Below are 23,063 nucleotides of genomic sequence, written 5' to 3'. Positions count from 1 at the left end.
GTCAGATCATGACTGAGCATCCATCCGTTTGATATGTTGGGGCAATAAGTCTGATCCACGGAGGTCTCACCATGCAGCATTTTCAGCAAGGATTTAAAAGATCTGCTACCACAGAACACCTCCAGAGGTCTTGTGAAATCCACGCCTCAAAGGGTCAGAGCTGTTTTGATGGCATGTGGGGGACCTACAAAGTATTAGTCAAGTGGTTTTAATGTTGTGGCTGATCAGTGTAAGTAGGTTTGACAGAACAAGGATGACTGTGGGAATGAAACAATTAAATCCTGTTATGTGATATAAGGATCTAAACAGTTAATAACAAAGCTAAACTGGGCTGGGGGTGGATTCCCCCTTCCCTCACAGTGACAACACTGTGTGAGAATCACTCTCAAAATTCAACTTCAATCCAAGATCTGGAGATAACTCCCTGATTGTTTCCTGAGGAAGGTTAGGAAGTCAATTTGTCACTCAGTTAATCTATTTAGATTATTCTTAAAAAAAAAAAAAAAACACATTAGCTGGTTAAATGCAGTACAACTTTTGGTTTCACTGACTCTTTCTTTGCATGGTCCATTGAAAACTAAGTTCTCACTAGAGAACTTGCACAATTAAACTTTTTGAAAACAAGTTTATTTTGTCATACACATTTGACATAACTAAATCTTTCTTCACATAAACACTTAAAAAGGGCACAGCACAGGAAAAGAAGTAAATGTCTCCCTTAAACATTTCAACAATCTGAAAATATGCCTATTTTGTCACACAAATCCAAGATTTGTGCATTTGCTTACACAGCCAGTAAGTTTTTTTTCCCAAATAGTTCAATTCCTCCCATTAATTTTTACTGTTGTATCTTAAAAGTACAATGAAAAGTATTTGTATTTCTCTGCTGCAAAAACATTGACAATGATCTAAAATGACAAACTTCTGCACAGATACTAATTAAATCCATGGTAACAGCTATAAATAAATATGTAACATTATCAAATAAAAATGTAAGCAACAGTTATAAACATACTTAGAATATTTACCAACCAGAACAATTATCAGCTAGACAATGCAAGCTGTCATAAAAGCTACAATCTGTGCCTGCCTGCTGACCTCACTGGATGTGCTGAACCTAAGTGAAAAGGACTTAATCACTTTCCCCTTTCTCTGTGCATAAATTGTCTATTTCCATGTCATCTACTCTAAGTTAAATTAAACTGTTATTTTTGATTACCAGACGTTTTTAATCCGGTAATGTTCCTTTCCATTAATACTACATCTGGAAGAATCAAAACTCAATTTGATGTGAATGCCTAAGTTGCATAAACTGTTGACACTGAGAAGAATATCTGAAGCTGGAGATGAGCCTGTTTCATACTAATGTTACTTACTAGATCTCCATAAAAGTGGAAAATGTTTCTCTCCCAGCAGTGTCAAATCAACATGGACCTCATCCTTATTTGGAAATCATTTTCTCCTTCTCTATATTGTCATTTATTACCTTTGTTAATGTTCTTAATTTGTACAACCTATGAGGTCAGACCATGGCTTAATTAAACAGATTCAGAGGATTATTTTATAAAATGCAATTTCTATTTATTTATTCATTCATTCATTCATTCATTCATTTTAAACCTACCTGCAACTCCTCATTACATTCAACTATATTAGTAGTGGTACAACAGAAGAAAATGACTTAAACTTTTAGCAGTTAATCACACCCACTAGAATTCACAAATTATGATTTTTTTCAAGTGAATACAGTAAAGCTCAATAATGCCTTCAACTAAGTAGTACACAGGACGTTCATGTAATTAAGATCCATACAAACAGGCTGTAGACTCCCCACAGTTTTTCTGCAAAACATCAATGAGGATTGCCACTTTTGACCATACCCTAACAAAGAAATCCCAGAAGCAGCAAGCCAATGTTAACTCAGCAAGTGGAGACAGGCAGCCTACTCTGTTATTTGTGTGCTCCCCTCCTACATACATCACCTTAGAGACCAACAGGTAATATTTCAGACAGCTGTTTAAAAGCAGGTCACCCGAGAATGAGTAATGTGCAGCTGTGGAGGTGATGTAAGAGATTAAAATTAATTTGTATGAGGGGAGTTAGTAAACTGATGCAAAAATGACACATTTCAAACCGGAGTAGAAAAAACAAATTCCTTAAATCAAAAAGTATCCACACAACCCTGTAGATTAATTGTAAACACTTGCTGTAGACTTAGCTGTAAATGCTGTGCTGATATGTTTCATGAATCAGTTTCTGCTGCAATCACTTAATATATTCAATAACTTAAGACACCCACAATTACCTTTGTGATGTTTATAAAAATTCACCTTGGAATTAACAGTAGTAAAGTGTATACAAACATAGATGAAATATCTGTCATGCAGAAACACAGCTGACCATTTTCCGCTTTGCCACCATTGCTAAGCCTCAGGGTATTATTGCCACCATTGGTGTGTGTGTATTATATATATATATATAAATAAATAAATAATACACACACACACACACACACACACACGTAGATCCCGTTATATAAGCCGAGAATTTCGTTCTAGATTTTTGGCTTGGGGGTCGGTTTATACAACGAGTATCGTTTCAGATTCAAGATTTCCAGCGCAAAACCGGTTTTGCCGATGAATACGGAAGTAAATAATGACGAAACCACAGAGCCATCTTTCAGATGAAGAAGTAACTTTGCATGCCGGTACTTTAAATTAAATAAAGAATTTATTCAAAAAAGTGTTTTAGTTGTTGATTTTATTAATAAAATTTATAATAAATTATCGGGAAGTTTAAAATGAAATTTTTGTTTTGATTTACGATCAACATCTTTCGCTTAAACGGATGCAGTCACGTGTATCGCTTGCGATTGTAAACAAACAACTGAGAGCGTTAGTAGCGTCAGTCGGAGCCCAGATACATGTGTTTGTGGATGTAATTTCCATCATTGCAGTGAATTACCTATATATATATATATATATATATATATATATATATATATATATATATAATTCATTAAGACCATGCAAGGACGACACATAATTGCTAAGGAAGAAAGAGAAGGTAAAAGTAAGCGATCGCAATCGAAACGAAGATGGACATTGTGTGGAAATATCTCCTCCCTTCCTGCAGCCCAAAGATGTCAAATTAAATGGTGAGTACAGTATGAAATTGTTTCTAGAATAGAATGCCTTTTATTGTCACTATACGCATCTACAATGAGATTAAAAGCAGCTCCTTCACTGCAGAAAAAAGTTCTGTATAGGGCTTGTATGGTTGTTTTTTAGCTTTAGCATAACGCCGGATCTGCGGCCCCGCTTCTGCTTTCTTTCCCTCCTCCGTCTGTGTTGTCTCCTAGACCCGACGATAATCCACGGAGAGCTCGCTGGTCTCGCTATGTTGTCTGGGATGTTGTGCGTGTGATGAAAAACACTCGAAACAGATGTCTGGCCCTGGACACCGATGTCTAAGGTTTTGAATGGTGTAGCGGATGTTCGCCAAACCGATCGTGCACAAACAACGACAAAAAAAAGTACAAAAACAACAAAAAAGTGCATATATATATATATATATATATGTGTGTCTGTGAATATATACAGCAGAGAAGTAGTGTGTTAAAGAAGTCATGAAAAAGAAAAGGAAACATTTTAAAAATAACGTAACATGATTGTCAATGTAATTGTTTTGTCACTGTTATACCTGTAAGTGTTGCTGTCATCAAGGATTTGATTATCATTATTTCTTTCAATCAGGTTCGTATTTGGAGGACGTGTTGTGTTCAAGTTACATTCCGTGTTTGACAACCGTTGTAAAGATAACAGGTTTCATTCATCGAAGTGTTCACTACCCAAATAGCTACTCGTGAATCTAAGATGTTTAACAGGCATTCTCGGTATTAACTTGTGGATTTGCCTGTGAATATTTAGCGACAGAGTCTCTATGAACTTGTGGATTAGCCTGCAAGTATTTAGAAACAGCATGTCTATTAACTTGTGGATTTTTCTGCGAGTATTTAGAGGCAGCGTCATAAAGTTGTTTCCGTCTAGCTGCATCAACAAAATGTACCACGTCTGACACGCCTCCTTTTTACTGTTTTCTCACAGCTACGTGGGAGGCGTGGTGATGGGGGAACGCAACTCCGCCTCACACGGCGACCGAGCTGCAGGCTATGGACATATATATGTACGTAAGTAGGATTCAGTTATGACCGTTACGTGTAGAATTTCGAAATGAAACCTGATTAACTTTTGTAAGTAACCAGTAAGGAATGAGCCTGCCAAATTTCAGCCTTCTACCTACACGGTGTGTGTGTGTATTATATTATCTATACTAATAAAAGGCAAAGCCCTCACTGACTGACTCACTCAGCCTCACTCACTGACTCTTCACTAATTCTACAACTTCCCATGTAGGTATAAAGCTGAAATTTGGCAGGCTTATTCCTTAGAGCTTACTTACAAAAGTTAAGCAGGTTTCATTTCGAAATTCTACACGTAACGGTCATAACGGTCGATAACGGTCGACAACGTCCGCCATGTTGAACTTTCTTATTAATGGCCCCATCTTCACGAAATTTGGTAGGTGGCTTCCCTGCGCTAACCGAAACCGATGTACCTACTTATTTCGATGGTATGACGCCACTGTCGGCCGCCATATTGAACTTTCCAACGTCACCAATTTTCAAACTTCCCGTGTAGGTAGAAGGCTGACCCCATCTTCACGAAATTTGGTAGGTGGCTTCCCTGCGCTAACCAAACCCGACGTACGTACTTATTTCGTGGTAAGACCATATTGAATTTTCCAAACGTCACTAATTCTCAAACTTCCCGTGTAGGTAGAAGGCTGAAATTGGGCAGGCCCATTCCTTACAGCTTACTTACAAAAGTTAAGCAGGTTTCATTTAAAAATTCTACGCGTAACGGTCATAACGGTCAACAACGTCTGCCATATTGAACTTTCTTATTCATGGCCCCATCTTCACGAAATTTGGCAGGAGGCTTCCCTGCGCTCTGCGCTAACCGAAACCAATGTACATACTTATTTCGGTGGTATGACGCCACTGTCAGCCGCCATATTGAACTTTCCAACGTCACTAATTCTCCAACTTCCCGTGTAGGTAGAAAGCTGAAATTTGGTACTTATTTCGGTGGTATGATGCCACTGTCGGCCACCATATTGAACTTCTCAACAGTCTTTGTTACTTATGGGCCCATCTTCAAGAAATTTTGTACACGGGTTCCCAACGCTAACCGAATCCTACTTACGTACATATATACGTCCATAGCCTGCAGCTCAGTCACCGTGTGAGGCAGCATTGGGTCCCCCATCCCAACGCCTCCCACGTTGTTGGCTGCCGTCCTATATAAGGCCATCCGTCGCTCCAGTTTCTACATTCCCTTCCTTGCTTCGCCACGGGATTCACGTCTCCCTACTGATAACTACAGCCTTTTCATTTAATCCACGGCTTCTCCGCTGTTTTATTGTTCATTTATTACGATTATAGTTATTGTGTAGGTATTTTAGACTTACTTTACATTGTTCAGGTACCCATTTCCTTTATCATTCCAACCGTACCCACATTAACATGTCTATCGAGGTGATCACCATCGATCAAAGAACTGTCACTTACCAAGTGGTTTCCATGCCCGGAGATGGCACCTATCTTTTTCATTCTCTTTGTTACATATTGCACAGCCATATCAGGCTCACTCTTGATATCTGGAGAAACATTGTGTCTTATGTATTGAATGACTGGGACAGGTTCAAGGTGTGGACTGATGACGGTACAGGAGATAATTATACTACACAGGAGCACTAGAAGAGTGAAACGCTTAAGCCCTTCACCTATGCATCTGCATATGAGTTGATGGCTGCCGCTGAATTGTTCGGTTGTCACTTTCAAGTGTACCGAAATGGCCAAATATTTTACACCTATGGACAACCGCCAATGCCTCTTCAACATCTTAGATTGACAGGTGACGATTTCAGTAGTGGACACTTCGATGTTTATGAATGTTTAAACTCTCAAAAGCTGGATGTGAAGTTATCGATGAAACCGGTTGTATACTTACAACGCTTGACAGATGCTGAATGTCACTTCAACACAAGTCCTACAAATACTGTTGTAATTGAAATAAACCATGAACTCAAATCGATTATGACAGTAGCAATCCAAGCTGTGAGATTTGAAACAAGATTACTGTTCACATGGCCAACTGTACTTGCATGCTTAAGAGTAAGCTCACCGTACAGGTTGGTCATATTACAACCGGAGGGCCAAACTCACAATGTGGTATACAAAGAGATCCTTAACAAATAATTATTGTGTTATTATATAGAGATATAATGTATGTATGTGTGTGTGTGTATGTGTATATATATATATGTGTGACAGCAACACTCATATTACGTTACTTTCATACGTTATTTTCAAGATGTTTCCTTTTCTTTTTCATTACTTCTTTAACACACTTCTCTGCAGGTATTTTGCTAGTTTATAATAAAATCACTGCAGCCCTCCACCAGTCAGGGCCTTATGGCAGAGTGGCCTGTCGGAAGCCTCTCCTCAGTGCAAGACACATGACAGTCCGCATGGAGTTTCCTAAGAGACACCTGAAAGACTTTGAGATGGTGAGAAATAAGATTCTCTGGTCTGATGAGACCAAGATAGAACTTTTTGGCCTTAATTCTAAGCGGTATGTGTGGAGACAACCAGGCACTGCTCATCACTTGTCCAATACAGTCCCCACAGTGAAGCATGGCGGTGGCAGCATCATGCTGTGGGGGTGTTTTTCAGCTGCAGGGACAGGACGAATGGTTGCAATCGAGGGAAAGATGAATGCGGCCAAGTACAGGGATAACCTGGACAAAAACCTTCTCCAGAGTGCTAAGGACCTCAGACTGGGCTGAAGGTTTACCTTCCAACAAGACAATGACTCTAAGCACACAGCTAATATAACGAAGGAGTGGGTTCACAACAACTCTGTGACTGTTCTTGAATGGCCCAGCCAGATCCCTGACTTAAACCCAATTGAGCATCTTTGGAGAGACCTAAAAATGGCTGTCCACCAACGTTTACCATCCAAACTGACAGTACTGGAGAGGATCTGGAGAGGCAGTTCTGTATTGGACTCTGTTGAGTAAACTTGACTCTTATGAACCAATTACTGCTGCAGCCAGGAAACCGAATTAAACGGGTGGCTGCCCCAAACCTTGCCATGCCTCATGTCTCTTCTTCTTACTATATATATATATAATTATTATATTATATAATATATATATATATATATATATAGATAGAAAACTATTTGCCCCCTTCCTGATTTCTTATTCTTTTGCGTGTTTGTTAAACAAAATGTTTCTGATCATCAAACACATTTAACCATTAGTCAAATATAACACAAGTAAACACAAAATGCAGTTTTTAAATGATGGTTTTATTATTTAGGGAGAAAAAATCCAAACCTACATGGCCCTGTGTGAAAAAGTAATTGCCCCTTGTTAAAAATAACCTAACTGTGGTGTATCACACCTGAGTTCAATTTCTGTAGCCACCCCAGGCCTGATTACTGCCACACCTGTTTCAATCAAGAAATCACTTAAATAGGAGCTGCCTGACACAGAGAAGTAGACCAAAAGCACCTCAAAAGCTAGACATCATGCCAAGATCCAAAGAAATTCAGGAACAGAAGTAATTGAGATCTATCAGTCTGGTAAAGGTTATAAAGCCATTTCTAAAGCTTTCGGACTCCAGCGAACCACAGTGAGAGCCATTATCCACAAATAGATAAAACATGGAAAAGTGGTGAACCTTCCCAGGAGTGGCCAGCCGACCAAAATTACCCCAAGAGCGCAGAGACGACTCATCCGAGAGGTCACAAAAGACCCCAGGACGCGTCTAAAGAACTGCAGGCCTCACTTGCCTCAATTAAGGTCAGTGTTCACGACTCCACCATAAGAAAGAGACTGGGCAAAAACGGCCTGCATGGCAGATTTCCAAGACGCAAACCACTGTTAAGCAAAAGAACATTAGGGCTCGTCTCAATTTTGCTAAGAAACATCTCAATGATTGCCAAGACTTTTGGGAAAATACCTTGTGGACTGATGAGACAAAAGTTGAACTTTTGGAAGGCAAATGTCCCGTTACATCTGGCGTAAAAGGAACACAGCATTTCAGAAAAAGAACATCATACCAACAGTAAAATATTGTGGTGGTAGTGTGGTCTGGGGTTGTTTTGCTGCTTCAGGACCTGGAAGGCTTGCTGTGGTAGATGGAACCATGAATTCTACGGTCTACCAAAAATCCTGAAGGAGAATGTCCGCCATCTGTTCGTCAACTCAAGCTGAAGCGATCTTGGGTGCTGCAACAGGACAATGACCCAAAACACACCAGCAAATCCACCTCTGAATGGCTGAAGAAAACAAAATGAAGACTTTGGAGTGGCCTAGTCAAAGTCCTGACCTGAATCCAATTGAGATGCTATGGCATGACCTTAAAAGGCGGTTCATGCTAGAAAACCCTCAAATAAAGCTGAATTACAACAATTCTGCAAAGATGAGTGGGCCAAAATTCCTCCAGAGTGCTGTAAAAGACTCATTGCAAGTTATCGCACGCTTGATTGCAGTTATTGCTGCTAAGGGTGGCCCAACCAGTTATTAGGTTCAGGGGCAATTACTTTTTCACACAGGGCCATGTAGGTTTGGATTTTTTCTCCCTAAATAATAAAAACCATCATTTAAAAACTGCATTTTGTGTTTACTTGTGTTATATTTGACTAATGGTTAAATGTGTTTGATGATCAGAAACATTTTGTGTGACAAACATGCAAAAGAATAAGAAATCAGGAAGTGGGCAAATAGTTTTTCACACCACTGTGTGTGTGTATATATATATATATATATATATATATATATATATATATATATATATATATATAAATAAAAATTAGAGAGAGAGAGATGCACACACACCCATTGCAGGTAACTTTAAATAACTTTACTGAGACTGAAAATAAAGAAACTGGTGGAAGACAGGATATATTTTTATTTACCGTAGATCCCGGAATACAGGCCGACCCGGTATATTAGCCGAACCCCTTCTCTACCTACTAAATTACATGTATTTGCTGATGACCGTATTTAAGCCGACCCCTTCTCCAAGCAAAATTTTCTAAAGTTCCTTAAAAGTGTCTCTTCGGGTATATTTATAATGTTTATCGGTGAGAATTTGAGACTGCCGGCCTTTTTATATATAATATAATGAGCATAATTTACCAAAACACCAATCATTTTTCTAATGTACTAACTAAAAAGTTATAAAAAGTGCCTAGTCTACTTCGATTAAGCTAGGAGCATGGTGGCGCGCATGGTCGCAGCGGCTCAGGGCTCTCCTTTTCAGTGCACTTTTTTGTTATTTTTGTACTTTTTTTTTTTTGTCCTTGTTTGTGCGCGATCGGTTTGGCGAACATCTGCTACACCATTCAGAACCTTATAGACATCGTTGTCCAGAGCCAGACATCTGTTTCGAGTGTTTTTCATCATACGCACAATATCCCTGACAACATAGCGAGACCAGCGGGCACTACGTGGATTGTTGTCGGGTCTAGGAGACGACACAGACGGAGGAGGGAAAGAAAGCAGAAGCGGGGCCGCAGATCCGGCGTTATGCTAAAGCTAAAAAACAACCATACAAGCCCTATACAGAACTTTTTTCTGCACTCAAGGGGCTGCTTTTAATCTCATTGTAGATGTGTATAGTGACAATAAAGGGCATTCTATTCTAGAAACAATTTCATACTGTACTCACCATTTAATTTGACATCTTTGGGCTGCAGGAAGGGAGGAGATATTTCCACACAATGTCCATCTTCGTTTCGATTGCGATCGCTTTCTTTTACCTTCTCTTCCTTCCTTAGCAATTATGTGTCTTGCTTGCATGGTCTCAATGAATTATATATATAGGTAAATCACTGCAATGACGGAAATTACATCCACAAACACATGTATCTGGGCTCCGACTGATGCTACTAATGCTCTCGGTTGTTTGTTTACAATCGCGCAAGCGGATACACGTGACCACTTCCGTTTCGTAATGCAAGATCTTGATCGTAAATCAAAACAAAAAATTTCATTTTAAACTTCCCGATAATTTATTATAAATTTTATTAATAAAATCAAACAACTAAAACACTTTTTTGAATAAATTCTTTATTTAAAGTACCGGCATGCAAAGTTACTTCTTTATCTGAAAGATGGCTCTGTGGTTTCGTCATTATTTACTTCCGTATTCATCGACAAAACCGGCATTGCGCTGGAAATCTTGAATCTGAAACGATACTCGTTGTATAAACCGACCCCCAAACTCCAAGCCAAAAATCTAGGACGAAATTCTCGGCTTATATAACGGGATCTACGGTATACTGTATTTAGTGAGATACAAAATACAAACTGTAGCAGAACAAAGATGAATACACTTTCCTAATTAGTAGTCAAAAATATCAAGACTCTAGTCCAAAATATCAAGACTAGTCCAATTTGCTAACAAGTTATATACCAAGAGTCACCCAAATTTATTCAGATATATCATATAAACCTCAACAAAACAGGTTTTTTCAACAAAACAAAATACAATTGCATATGCTGTATATTTGGATTCATTCCGATTCATATATTGCACTGCTCTTTCTCTATTTCCCACCAATGGTGTTCTCTAGTTCTCAAAAACTTCTTTCAGATTTAAAAACTGCTTTAAGTAACTAACATATGAAAATATAACAACTGTTGCTTACTTTTCAGAAGTTTTATGCCCTTATGGGGAATGAGGGCTGCATGTGTAACTTGCTCTTCTAATACTAATTCTGGGATGGTTAAGCCAAAAAATAAACCATTTCCACATATGTGACTTGGGGTAAAATTCCCATAAACCTTCATGGCAAGAAAAAGTATGTGAGCCTTTTGGAATTACCTGGTTTTCTGCATTACTTGACCATAAAATTGAATCTCAAGTCACAAATATAGAGAAGCACATTATGCGTAAGCTAATAACACAAATAATTATAACCATTCAAGTCTTTACACACCCATCAAACATTCACTGTGTGCTGTAGAAAGGCAAGAGAATCCTTAAGATTTAATAACTGCTAAATTATCTTTCTCAGCGATATCCTCCAACAAGCACTTCTGGCAGTTGCAAGTCAGACCTACACAATGTTTAGGAGAAATTCTGGGCTATTCAATCTAAAACAACTTGCTTCACCTCAACCATATTCTTTGGATGTCTGGTCTGAATGGCTCTTAAAAGCATTCTAAAATGTCTCTATTGGGTTAAGGTGTACGCTCTTACTGAGCCACTCCAAAACAGAGATTCATTCTGTAGTAAGATTCACTTTAATGTTTAGGGTTACTGCTCTGTTGCAATACCTACTTTTTATTGAGCGTTAGCTGTTAGACAGCCAACCTGGAATTATCCTGCAAGATACCTTGATAAACATGGGAATTAATTTTCACCATTATGATGGCAAGCTGTGTATTATCTGATCCAGCAAACCAGTGCTAAGTTATGATGCTCCCTCCACTGTATTTCACAGAGGAGTTGATGTTTTTTATGTTGCCATGGGATGCCCTTTTAATGCCATATGTACTGCTTCATATTCTTCCCAAATAATTCAACCTTAGTTTCATTATTCCACAAAACATCTTCCCCAATAGTGTTTTGGACTGTCAAGATGGTCTTTTGCAAACTTCAGGCATGCCGCAATGTTTTTCTTTAACACTAGAATTACCAGAGCCTACGAAAAAACTCGTAACTCCGCCCCACCTTAAATCGCTTCTTAAAATTGTTCACAGCTCTCCACCAGCGTCTTTTGTCATCTAAATGTGCCGATAAAAATCAGGCTGCAAGCAGCTGGCTATTCCATCCCCCCACCGACTTAGAACGTGCACAAACTTCTCCCAGCTCATGCCTTGATTGATTTTTTGGGAGTGAAGTGGAGTTTTAGAGTGGAAATAATAGACCGTTGTTTGGAACACGCGCATTTCATGTCTGTTCCGTTTCTACAGTAATCTGTGTAAACACATTGTTAAAACAAACTTTTTTTTATATTCTACTAGTAGATGACAAAATGTAGGCATACACTATACAATGTATGAAGCCTGAAGTATCCAAGAAATACTTTCATAAAAGGTACAAATCTAACACAACAATTGCGCTTTTATTCAAAAATATAACTGCAGAAACAAAAAGCCGCCTTAACATGCAACATTGACACCTGTTTATTATGACTGCCTCCGTGGAGCGATAGAATCAGCTGCCGACTGGGAATCAAAAGGTCGCGAGTTCGATCTTGCACCACTCCGTTTTGAGAAGTAAACTGCTCTTAGTCTTACTATTTTAGAATAAAAACATACATTTGATTTCAGTCTGTAACAGCCAGTGTAATTTATGATACTTGTAAAGGTTAGCTTTGGTTTTTTTTTTTTAGTCAGTTTTATTATCTCAGCCGCGTTCACAAGCCCAAACACACCCCACCCCCGCATCTGAAACTGATGTTTTCACATAGACGCGCTGTAACAGAGGTAAACTCAGCTCCCTTCTACATCAGGGCAAGAATGCACATACCATTGCTTGCATACTAAAGTGTCAGCAGGCACTTTTCGTGGCATTACACACATTTTTGAGCATGCCCTCTGCACACTACTTGTGACTTTAGGCTTTAGGAAGTAAGTAAATAAATAAAGGTAAATCGTGTCATAAAATGATTTCTTCAAAACGTCGAATGTTATTTATTTGGGATGGACATGCTCAAAAAATACATGTGTAATGCCACAAAAAGTGCATGCAGACATGTCCGTCCCAAATAAATAACATTCGACATTTTGAAGAAATCATTTTATGACACAATTTACCTTTATTTATTTACTTACTTCCTAAGGGTCTGTCCGAAATAAATACCATAGTACCCGTTAAAAAATTAACAACAATGTTTCTGGATTAATAAATGTTTTGCCTCACGGTGATGAGGCACAAAAGGTCCACATTTGACTCAGTTATAAACTCGGCACCCACAAGCCTTAACAGAGCAGGCTTCTCCTCAGATGCAAGGAGCCCTTAAAGGTGGGTCTCTCTTTCTTTTTTTTCTGTTTAATTCCCAGATTTAGCGTCTTGCAGATTAGTTTGCTTTTACTTTGTAATTAATTATTTTAAGATATGCAGTAGATGAGGCTACAGATGTATTGATGCACGTTTCCAGTCTGTAAACATTTAAGTTTCTAAAATCATTAGAAATAATTTACATAAATTACAATTACAGGTACTGAAGTCTAGTACTTTTTGGCAGATGTTCTTTTTATGGAGGCTGCAACATTTCCACCTTTTCACAGGCAGTCCCTTCAAACAACCAGTTGAATCTTAATGACATTTTAGCAGTGGTAACAGACACCGCATCATACGGTCTGCAAACATACCAAGAGGTTTTAAAAGGGGTTATGCCTTACAGTGTACATTGTACATTCAACCTGCTTGTGTCATGTCATCAGTTTGGTGGGAGAGACCTGGCAGCACTATAAATACTTTAGTAAGGCTGCATCACTAGTGATGTGGGTAAAGTCTGCCTTCTTCAAGAAGCCTGCCAGGAACCCCTGAGGCAGAAAACACCAGGTCGAATAGCTGGTTTGAATCAGTAGGGTAGCTCGCTGAACATATTCGTCTCTACAAAAAGTTCTTTCTGGCTGACAGCGCATCAGCTCAGGCTGTAACAAATATCCTAGACCCAAAAGGTGAAGTTAACCTTCATCTCAGAAGGATGCATCAAACTAGAAACAACTCTTACAATTCTGGAGGGCACTCACTGTCCTAATACAGTCTCGGCATAAGGCATCTTGGAGGATCTGGGCTCCTACCTAATAACTGAATATGCAAAATAAGGTTCAGTTGTGCTAGTGTGCCGTTTTAATAGAAGGACTGTTAAGTGTCATTTCATTATTGTTTGTTTTGTTGTAGCTCTTGCTACTTGCAGTTTAATAAAAAAAAATATATATCCAAACGAAGGAAAAAAATAAAATGGTGAAAATCGAAAATCAAAAGAATAAACGGAATTTTTGAAAAAATAAAATGGATTCCATAGGGCCCTAAGCTTCCACTTTCAAATGTGATTCTCAAAGCCCATGGAACAGTGTTCACTGTTATTTGCTACCTTAGATTTGGCGTCCCTTGTCCACAAGTTATGCCCGTGAGTGAGAATTACAAGTTACTCAGATCAAAGAAACATGAAGCTCCTAAATAAGTTAAATAAAAACACCTGGTCACTTCTAATGACTTAGTCAGTTTCTAAAAAACAGTAAATAAGTTGTCTCAAAGTAAGAAGTGCATGAGTTATTATGTCATGCACTGTCTTTTTGAGATGTGTCTAGATCAGTAAATTAACAACTGCAACCACAAAGACAGTATAAGGAAACTATACAGCATGAACATTACATAAAATAGATGGCTTCTGTTTTCTAGATTCACTTTATGTAAAAGCTATGGGTTATATGGGCATTTGGCTCATCTTTTAAAAACAATATCATCTTAACATTTAAAGAGTGAGAAATTATAAATGATGCAGTAAGTCATTTAAAATGACATCACAGACAAACAGCCGGAACACCTCAGAACAGAATTTCATGCCTAAATAGCTAGACTGAGAAGAATCCACCTGTACCCAACTGCTTTCTCAAGATACCACAGTACAAAATGTGGCTGTCTTTTACCTGGGTTACCACAATACACAATGGGCAGGACTCCTTCAATGTGAAATCTGTTTCTTCATGTTTAATTTTTAGAAACACAATACTCTACATTCAATTTAACATCATTTTTTCAAATTAACAGGCCACTTGGATATTTAGTATTGTTTACCTTATATTCCTAACATCAGAACACAAACACTATAGACCAACTGTTACCAATGCAGGTTACCAAATATTACTGCTGCTAACACAATCTCAGTTTTTATTCTCAGAGCTGGAACAGCCTGGCTATCAGAACCAATTCTGTAATTTTCAAAGATGAATAAAACTTAAACCTTCTGTTGATTTATCTTCTGCAGTCATACATCTAAAACACTATATACTCAGTTATATTCAGTTCTTGTATTCCTGGCTCTTAAACCACTGTTGCAATTTCTAAATGTAGCAGTGGCACATACAGGTACAGGTACTGGCACATGAAGGGACATGTTACGCCAATATAAGGCACCAGAATAACTTTGATGTGCCTAGAATTACGGTATATTGGAAAAATGCCTAACCATTCTTCCCTGTGAAATCTGATCACTTGGCTTTTTGGTGGAGATTTATATATAAAAAAGTACTGAAAGTGCCAAGTTTGTTATCAACAGGTATGCTGTACAGTTTACATATTATAGTGCTCTCCCAATCCTTAACAGAACCACTAATGCTCTGCACACAGGGTATTGTCACTATGAAAAATTTCACTGCTGTCAAGTTGAAAAGGTTCTTCATAAAACAACTAACTCACCATCTGCTGCATTTACGTAGCTCACTAGAGCAAATAATAAACTTAACCTATGCCAGGTAAATGAACCACACAGCACAAGAGAACCAATACAGGAAAGACAATTTGGGCCTGTAGACTCTTTATTATGTGTGCCACACATCTAAATCTAGTTGCTTAAAACAAGGTAAGGCATGACTCATTTGACCATATTACTTTTTTCCACTGCTCAGCAGACCACTATATGCAATTTTAGCTGCAAAAGTGCATTTTTGCATGTATTGAAAGTGTCATGCACTACAACTTAACCATAGTATTCTATTTTGTGAACTTCATTATGGACTGTTTTTGATTAAGGCTCAGGCTTCCGCCTTAGATTGACATCTATTGATAAATGATTCAAGACTGCATATATATATAGTTTTCCTTCCATTTCAAATTAATACACACTCATCAAGTCACAGATTTTTTTCCTTTCTTCCATAGATAGTCTTAAATGATGGTGCTATTCTTTCTAGCATACATACCATCATCACAAGAGACTGCAAGAAATGAATAATTTGTGTTATTAAATCTCATGTCAGACATTACTTTAACAAATCAGCACTGTCTCCAAGACTTTTCTTCAAGTCTTGAAATTCAATATGAAGAGCAATTGGGTCTGGTCTATGTTTTTATATGCCTAATTATCTAAATGAACAAAGCAGTGCAGAAAAATATTCAACATAATTTCCATGCATCCATCCATTTTCCAACCCGCTGAATCAAAACACAGGGTCACGGGGGTCTGCTGGAGCCAGTCCCAGCCAACATAGGGCACAAGGCAGGAACCAATCCCAGGCAGGGTGCCAACCCACCGCAGGACACACACCAAGCACACACTAGGGCCAATTTCGAATCGCCAATCCACCTAACCTGCATGTCTTTGGACTGTGGGAGGAAACCGGAGTCCCGGAGGAAACCCACGCAGACACGGGGAGAACATGCAAACTCCACACAGGGAGGACCCGGGAAGCGAACCTGGGTCCCCTAACTGTGAGGCGGCGAGTGCTACCACTGCGCCACCGTGCCGCCTAATTTCCATGCATCATTTACTAAAGTGTTTATTTTGCTTGTTACTAGTGTAACGAATATACCATTTAAATTTTTTGTTTTACTAAATATCAAATGTACCTTGTCAACTATAAGCTAACCGGTTTTTATTCACACTATAAACTAAAAATTGCTCTACATAAAAACATTTTAAGTTACAAAAGCTTTCTTTGATCAAAAGGCCTTGGAAACAATGTTGTCAAGAAATCCATTGCTGCTGCAGAGTTCTTGTTAAAAGCAGTTCAAAGTGAGAGTGACACCCCAAATTAAGCCTGCACTATTACAAATTGGTTTAAAAGACTTATCTAATGTTGATCATAGGTTGCAAAGCCTAAGGGCAAACATGTACAATGCTACATTTATCTGCTCTGTACAATAACTGACAATGTTTAAAAACATTTTTCCATTACAGAAGCAAGGGCAGAGAAAAAAAAAAAGTATTTGGCTTTCTGATGAAACACGAGGAGTATAATCCTATCAAATTGTTCAGCTGGCATCTAGAATGGTACACATTAAATTACTCATTTCTGAGTAAGCCTAAAAATGAAAGCTCTCTGTCCACAAAGCAGCATAAAATAATATGCTAACACCTAAACAGTGATCAGCTGTTTATAGATAATTTCAAAACAAAAACTTGAAAAAGCTAAAACTGTAACTTAACAGTTCAAATAAAATCGGTCCAAAAATAAAAAATATCCTGTGTTTCCTGTCAAGTATTATCTGTGCTTAAAATAACTGCCGACAACACTCCCTTCCTTCAGCTATAACTGACCTTGTTTTAAAGGCCTACAATTTTTTCTTCTCAAATGGCAGTACTTCTTCAGGCTGACCACAGCTCTCAAAGAAATTAAACACATGTAATAACCTTGCCATAAAAAAGGAATCCAATTAAAATTTCTGATCATAAAATCAAAAATTATTCTTTTAAAGGGTTTTCAAAATGATACAAACTTGGGATGTAACATAACATTCTCAAGTCTACTCGGCTCTGCAAATTTCCAAGATGAACCATCTCTGTTGTGGGTGCTCAATAAAAACCAAACCACACCCATGTTTGAAGCAAGGCTTTAAGAGCTTCAACTTTAAAACATCACAGTATTGGAAACTAGCAATTAAGTGTCAAATGGAGATCACCTTTCTAATTCAAGAGAGATTACTTCACTGCCATTTTGACAACGAACATAGAATAAACGAAGTCTGCAATCTTAACTTCAAGGCTTCAAATCCATTTCCAAACTAAAGCACAAGGTGCATAGAGGAAGACCCACTTATCATTAAAAGATCAAAAAATGACTTGCACACTCCACCCTATTGAAAAACAAGCATTTACAAGTTCTCTGCACATTGTAAAGAAAAAAAAAAACCTACTATATTGCAAATCAAGACTGTTTTTTTTTTTTTAAATAACCTGCTCCCAGTTAAGTACGGGGACAACATGTAGGATTCAAATTAATTAGAAATTAATTTCTATAGCAGTATACTTAAACAGCATGTGGAGGAACACGCTCAAAAAAGTGATCTTTTTAATACAAACTTCATAGTTTACCTGAATTTCTACTTGTTCAGCTCATAATATATCCAAAAATTATTTGCAATGAGATGTTCAGAGTAAGATTACTTCAGCTAGTGCTAGGTCAGATGGACAAAGTGATGGTAACTCCAAAATGTTCCATACATTATCATAATATGCTAAATAAAGAGACTGAAGACTATACATGTATTCAGTATATACAATATCCAACACTCATAATTTTTAAGCTTTAAAAATAAAAAAACCTAAGAAAGAATAACTTTTTGAAATTTCCACAAACTAAAGATTCACAATATAACTGCAATTTAACAGGAAACAATATGATCAAACATACAAGAACAGCAGAAGGGTCAACTAAAACTGAATTTAATTTGAATGTGTAGCTTAGAGATATGAAACAGATTTGAAACACAGACACTGCCAAATGAATGTGATTTGCTTGCCCAGATTGGCAGGCAAATAAAATCAGAAAAATGAATAAACAAACAAAAGTGGAGCAGGACAACATAAAACAAAACTATGAGGATGAGGTGTGACAGTCTTGCTACATGAAGTAAAAGGCACAAAACCACACATTAAAGTGACGTACTATAATGGAGCTGGATGAGGCAAAGAGGAAGTCATAGAATAGATAAAAGGAGGAAATGGTGGCATGAGAAGAATATATATATTTTTATTATATTCCTAAGGATGCCCAGGTCAATAGAAAATTGAGTTTTTTTTTTTTTTTTTTATCGTCCAATGTTTGTAAATGTAAACTCCACTGAATGAATGTGTATGAGCCTATAAAGAGATTGTGCACTATTACAAGTACTTGGAGGTCCACTTCAGTGACAGGCTGGACTGGTCTGGTATCTTAACACATGCAAGCTGCAATATCCTTCACATATTCTACAACGGGCAGTGCAATTGTGATGTGCTGGGCCAGTAACAACACTTATGAAAGGCCAAGCAAATCAAGAAGCTAATTAAAAGGTCAGGCTCAGTTATGGAATACATTTTGGACAACCTGGAGAAAGCAGCAAAGGAGTGAATGAAGACAAAACTGAGTGTCATTATGAACAATGCTGTATATCCTCTCTCTGACAATATAACATAGTACTTTCAGCCAACAAACTATTCAGCAGATGTGTGTCAAGAAATGCAACACACTTGCATAATGCCTCACTGCGCCTTTAACTGTAAACAAAAAAAGAAGTTTTCTTTTTAGTCGTTCTAGTGCATATTTTATATATTGAACTTCCGTAGAAAGCCAAAATTTCCCCAGGCGATAAATAAAGTTTGGCATAAAAATGTTTAGGAGGTAAAATGGGGGGAAAAAAATCATTAAACCCAAAACATGGAAAAAAAACTCAAAAGGCGATATGTGTATTATTCGGTAAAAGCATGCATAATATACCAGTCACACTTGTAAAAGTAATATGAAAAGTTCAACAATCTCCAGCTGAAAAAGTGCCACTTGGGTAAAGTGTTGTTTATCTGCATCCTGTTACAGACTGGCAGCATCAAGTGCTTTGTGACACCATAGTGGATAATGTGCTGCACTGTCTACTCTTTAAGTGCACACTATGTTTTAAAAGCAAGAAAATAAAAAAAAAGCGATTAGCAGAAAATCATATTTTCAATATTAATGCAATCAAGGTATAACACTAACATATTATTTGTGTGTAAATATATTGTACACAAATAAAAAATAAACACTATGCAAAGATTGATATAATCAAACACGCTTCATGACAAAGTAAAACGCAAACCCCACTTCCGTATCTGTCTATCCTTCAAACTTTGAGCCAACTAGAGTGCCAAACTGTGCCCATACACATTAGAGGGGCAACTGACCTCACCTACAACACATTTTGTGTCGCTTAAGTGCCACGCGCCCCGCTCGCGTGACGGGGCACGCGCCAGTGGGGAGGGCCCAGAAACTCGACGCTCACCATTAACCGCTATAGTACTTCTTCTTTCTGATTACCTTCAGAATACCGGGCCGCTCCTTCACAACTGGTACCCAGATTCTAACAGCGACGTTCGCTCTGGAGCTGGAAGCCGAGTTGTACTTTTAATCCATTTAGTGCTCTAAATCCGTTAAAGGCTTGCCACAAGAAAGAAAACTCACCCGCTTGCGTTACATCCGACAAGTCATAATTCCTTGCAGTGCGAGGAAACTCTTTGAGTTTTCTGTTAGATAAGTTTAATGCGCCACTCGCTACTGCCTCCTCAAGTGCTTTCTCCACGCTTCGGCTTCCAGCTATCCCAGCAGGGAGAGGGGAATCCTCACCCGCTGCCATTGACTAGGACGGTACAGTCTTCGTCTGCCAAAATTCGCCCTTTTTGTAATCCAGCAGCTCCGTAAAACCAAGCCGCATCAACACAGACTATGAAGCTCTTCACTCTCGTAGAACAACTTCAAGAATGGACAGGCAAGATTCTTGTAAGCGTTCTTTCAGAGTCGTAGCGATTGGCAGTCGTCAAATGATTGATGTGCTGGGCGGCCAATTAAAAATGGGCGGTGGGATTAAAGCAGGAGGAGGGGGAGAAATATTGAAGACGCGGGTAACCAAATTTTGGGGTTGTTAACTTAGCTTCAACGGATAACGAAGCAGTGGAATAACACTTTTTCGCGGAGAATAGTGTGTCCTTGGACTACGAGCAGAACGATTGCCAAGAAAAGAGTAAAGTGCCATAATCTTCGAGAAGGAAAATGGGCGGCTACGGTTTTATATGTGACAGACAAGTTAAGCAGCAAATGCTTACATCCCCTGCGAAACACAAAGGTGAGCCGGCAAGCAGGTGTACGAGAGTTTGGTGTGTGTTATGTGAATTTCATTTGTCGCGAAGATCTCACGTATTGTTAATGATGTCTCAGTTTCCATTTGGTATTTTTATGTATTTTACCTATTCATTGCATGATTGGCCTTACTTCTTTAATTAAATTACACTTTATAATAAAACAAGGATTGATTAGGGCACGTAATTTTTCAGCGTAGTAAGTACATACACTTTTTTTACATTATTTTATGTAATATTTTATTAGTAATTTCGTTTTCAGACTAGTATTTTACCATGTTCGACCTGATATTCCGTTATTACATTTGTTTATTTGAAAGGATGCTCGGTAGTTGCTTAGCTATACAGTAACTAATAGCAATAAAAACATTGCCTTGACAGCGCCAGGTTGGCTTAACTTTGATGTATTTAAATACTGCATTAGTGCGCACGGTAGCGCTGCTGCCTCGCAGTAAGGAGACATGGGTTCCCTTCCCGGGTCCTCCCTGCGTGGAGTTTGCATATTCTCCCCGTGTCAGCGTGGGTTTCCTCCCACAGTCCAAAGACATGCAGGTTAATTGCATTGGCAATCCTAAATTGTCCCTAGTGTGTGTGTGTCCTGTGTTGGGCTAGCGCCCTGTCCCGGGATTTGTTCCTGCCTTGCGCCCTGTGTTGGCTGGGATTGGCTCCCGTGACCTTATGTTAGGATATAGTGGGTTGGATAATGATTGATTGACTGAAATACTCCATTAATTTATATTGTTCTTTTAGGACGTCCTTGAAGGAAACAAAAGTCTTGCCCTGTGATATTCATAACCAGACTTCTTTTAAGGGACAGTCCTGTTTTTATGCATCTTGCCCCGTTTTTTGAATTGGAATGTAACAAAATATCCCATTTTTAACAGGGTTTGTGTTTAATCACGTAATATCAATAAAATATCATCAAAAATATTTATAGACCCCTACTTGACTAATAGGTTGTGTCCCATTTTGGGACAAAGACTGGCATCCATACATTTTTGCATCACTTTGTTCAATTAATTTCATTTCAGGGAGTGTTTAATAACTGCATGTGGCTTTGTGAAACCGGTTCCCACAGGGACTTTCACATTATGCCTGTAATGCAGTAGTGCATAATACAATGAGGGTTTTTTAACACCAAGCATTCCTGATGTGATGCTGAAATCGACTCACACAGTACACACAGTGATAGGAGAAAGGTCTCAGGAAGCAGGCCTCACAGATTCATCACGAGGTCTAAAATGTCTCCCGTCTATTTAAGTGTTCTCCCAAAGACATTAAAGAAATGTTAAATTGTATTTGGCAAGCAGTTCCATTGAAAGATACACAATGTGAATAGTCTACACATCTGTAGTTCCCACATTGGCAGATTATAAGGAATTAGGACATATTTTGTAAAAATCAAACATTTAGATGCTAAATATGTGTAAAAGGGGAAGATAAATGTATATATTTTAACTACTATTTTGCTTTTCACTTACTATACTTCTATCCCATCTTTACAATAGGACCTATCATACATTGTCATGCAAGTTTTTTTGACCAAAGACAACCCCCCAACAGCAGGCCTTTGTAATTTATCTCTCAGGGTAATGTATTGTTTTCTGTACACTGCCACCTTCTCTGTTGCAAGCAATCATTATTCAGTTTCATGCCTTCTGGTCCATCTGTTAATCTGTTAGCCATTCAGTGAGAGGCCAGATGTCCTACAATCAACCTCTCCTCGCCTAATCGCATCCTGTTACAGGCAAAACAGCCTTGTATACACACAGTGCAAGCCACTGACTTCCCCAGCCTCTTGGTGATCTTTCTTTCTTTCTTTCTTTCTTTCACATTATTAGCTAGTGCTAAAGATATCCTACCAAGAAAGCAACTTCCCTAAAACTAACTCTGATAGCAGCAATACATTAATAGTTCTTGTAATAAGTACTGTCTCAATGTTCTTCTCCCTATAAAAAGTACTATAAGAAATACATATTGGACTTCAAACCCTGAGGTTGTGCATTCAAATCCTGCCACTGACATCGTGTGATCCTGAGCAAGTCACTTCACCTGACTGTGCTCCAAATTGGGAAAAATAAAATAAATGTAAACAATTGTATCTTAAATGTTGTAAGTCACTTTGGATAAGGGCGTTGGCCAAATAAATAAATGTAAATG

At 38.2% G+C, this 23,063-nt stretch overlaps 1 protein-coding gene across 1 annotated transcript in view; it reads right to left on the bottom strand.

Moving 5' to 3' along the window:
• Positions 1–20,558, bottom strand: part of LOC120526483 (leucine-rich repeat and calponin homology domain-containing protein 4-like) — a 156,717-nt gene extending 136,159 nt beyond the window's left edge. The window contains exon 1 of the mRNA XM_039749648.1: positions 20,233–20,558. Coding sequence (XP_039605582.1) covers positions 20,233–20,404 — 172 coding nt within the window. The 5' untranslated portion in view covers positions 20,405–20,558. The remainder of the gene's footprint in view (positions 1–20,232) is intronic.
• Positions 20,559–23,063: the final 2,505 nt, after the last annotated feature.

This window comes from Polypterus senegalus, chromosome 3 (assembly GCF_016835505.1).
Source record: "Polypterus senegalus isolate Bchr_013 chromosome 3, ASM1683550v1, whole genome shotgun sequence".
Lineage (NCBI taxonomy): Eukaryota > Metazoa > Chordata > Cladistia > Polypteriformes > Polypteridae > Polypterus > Polypterus senegalus.
The sequence above is the reverse complement of the archived record's forward strand: the minus strand, read 5'-3'. Positions and strand labels throughout refer to the sequence as shown.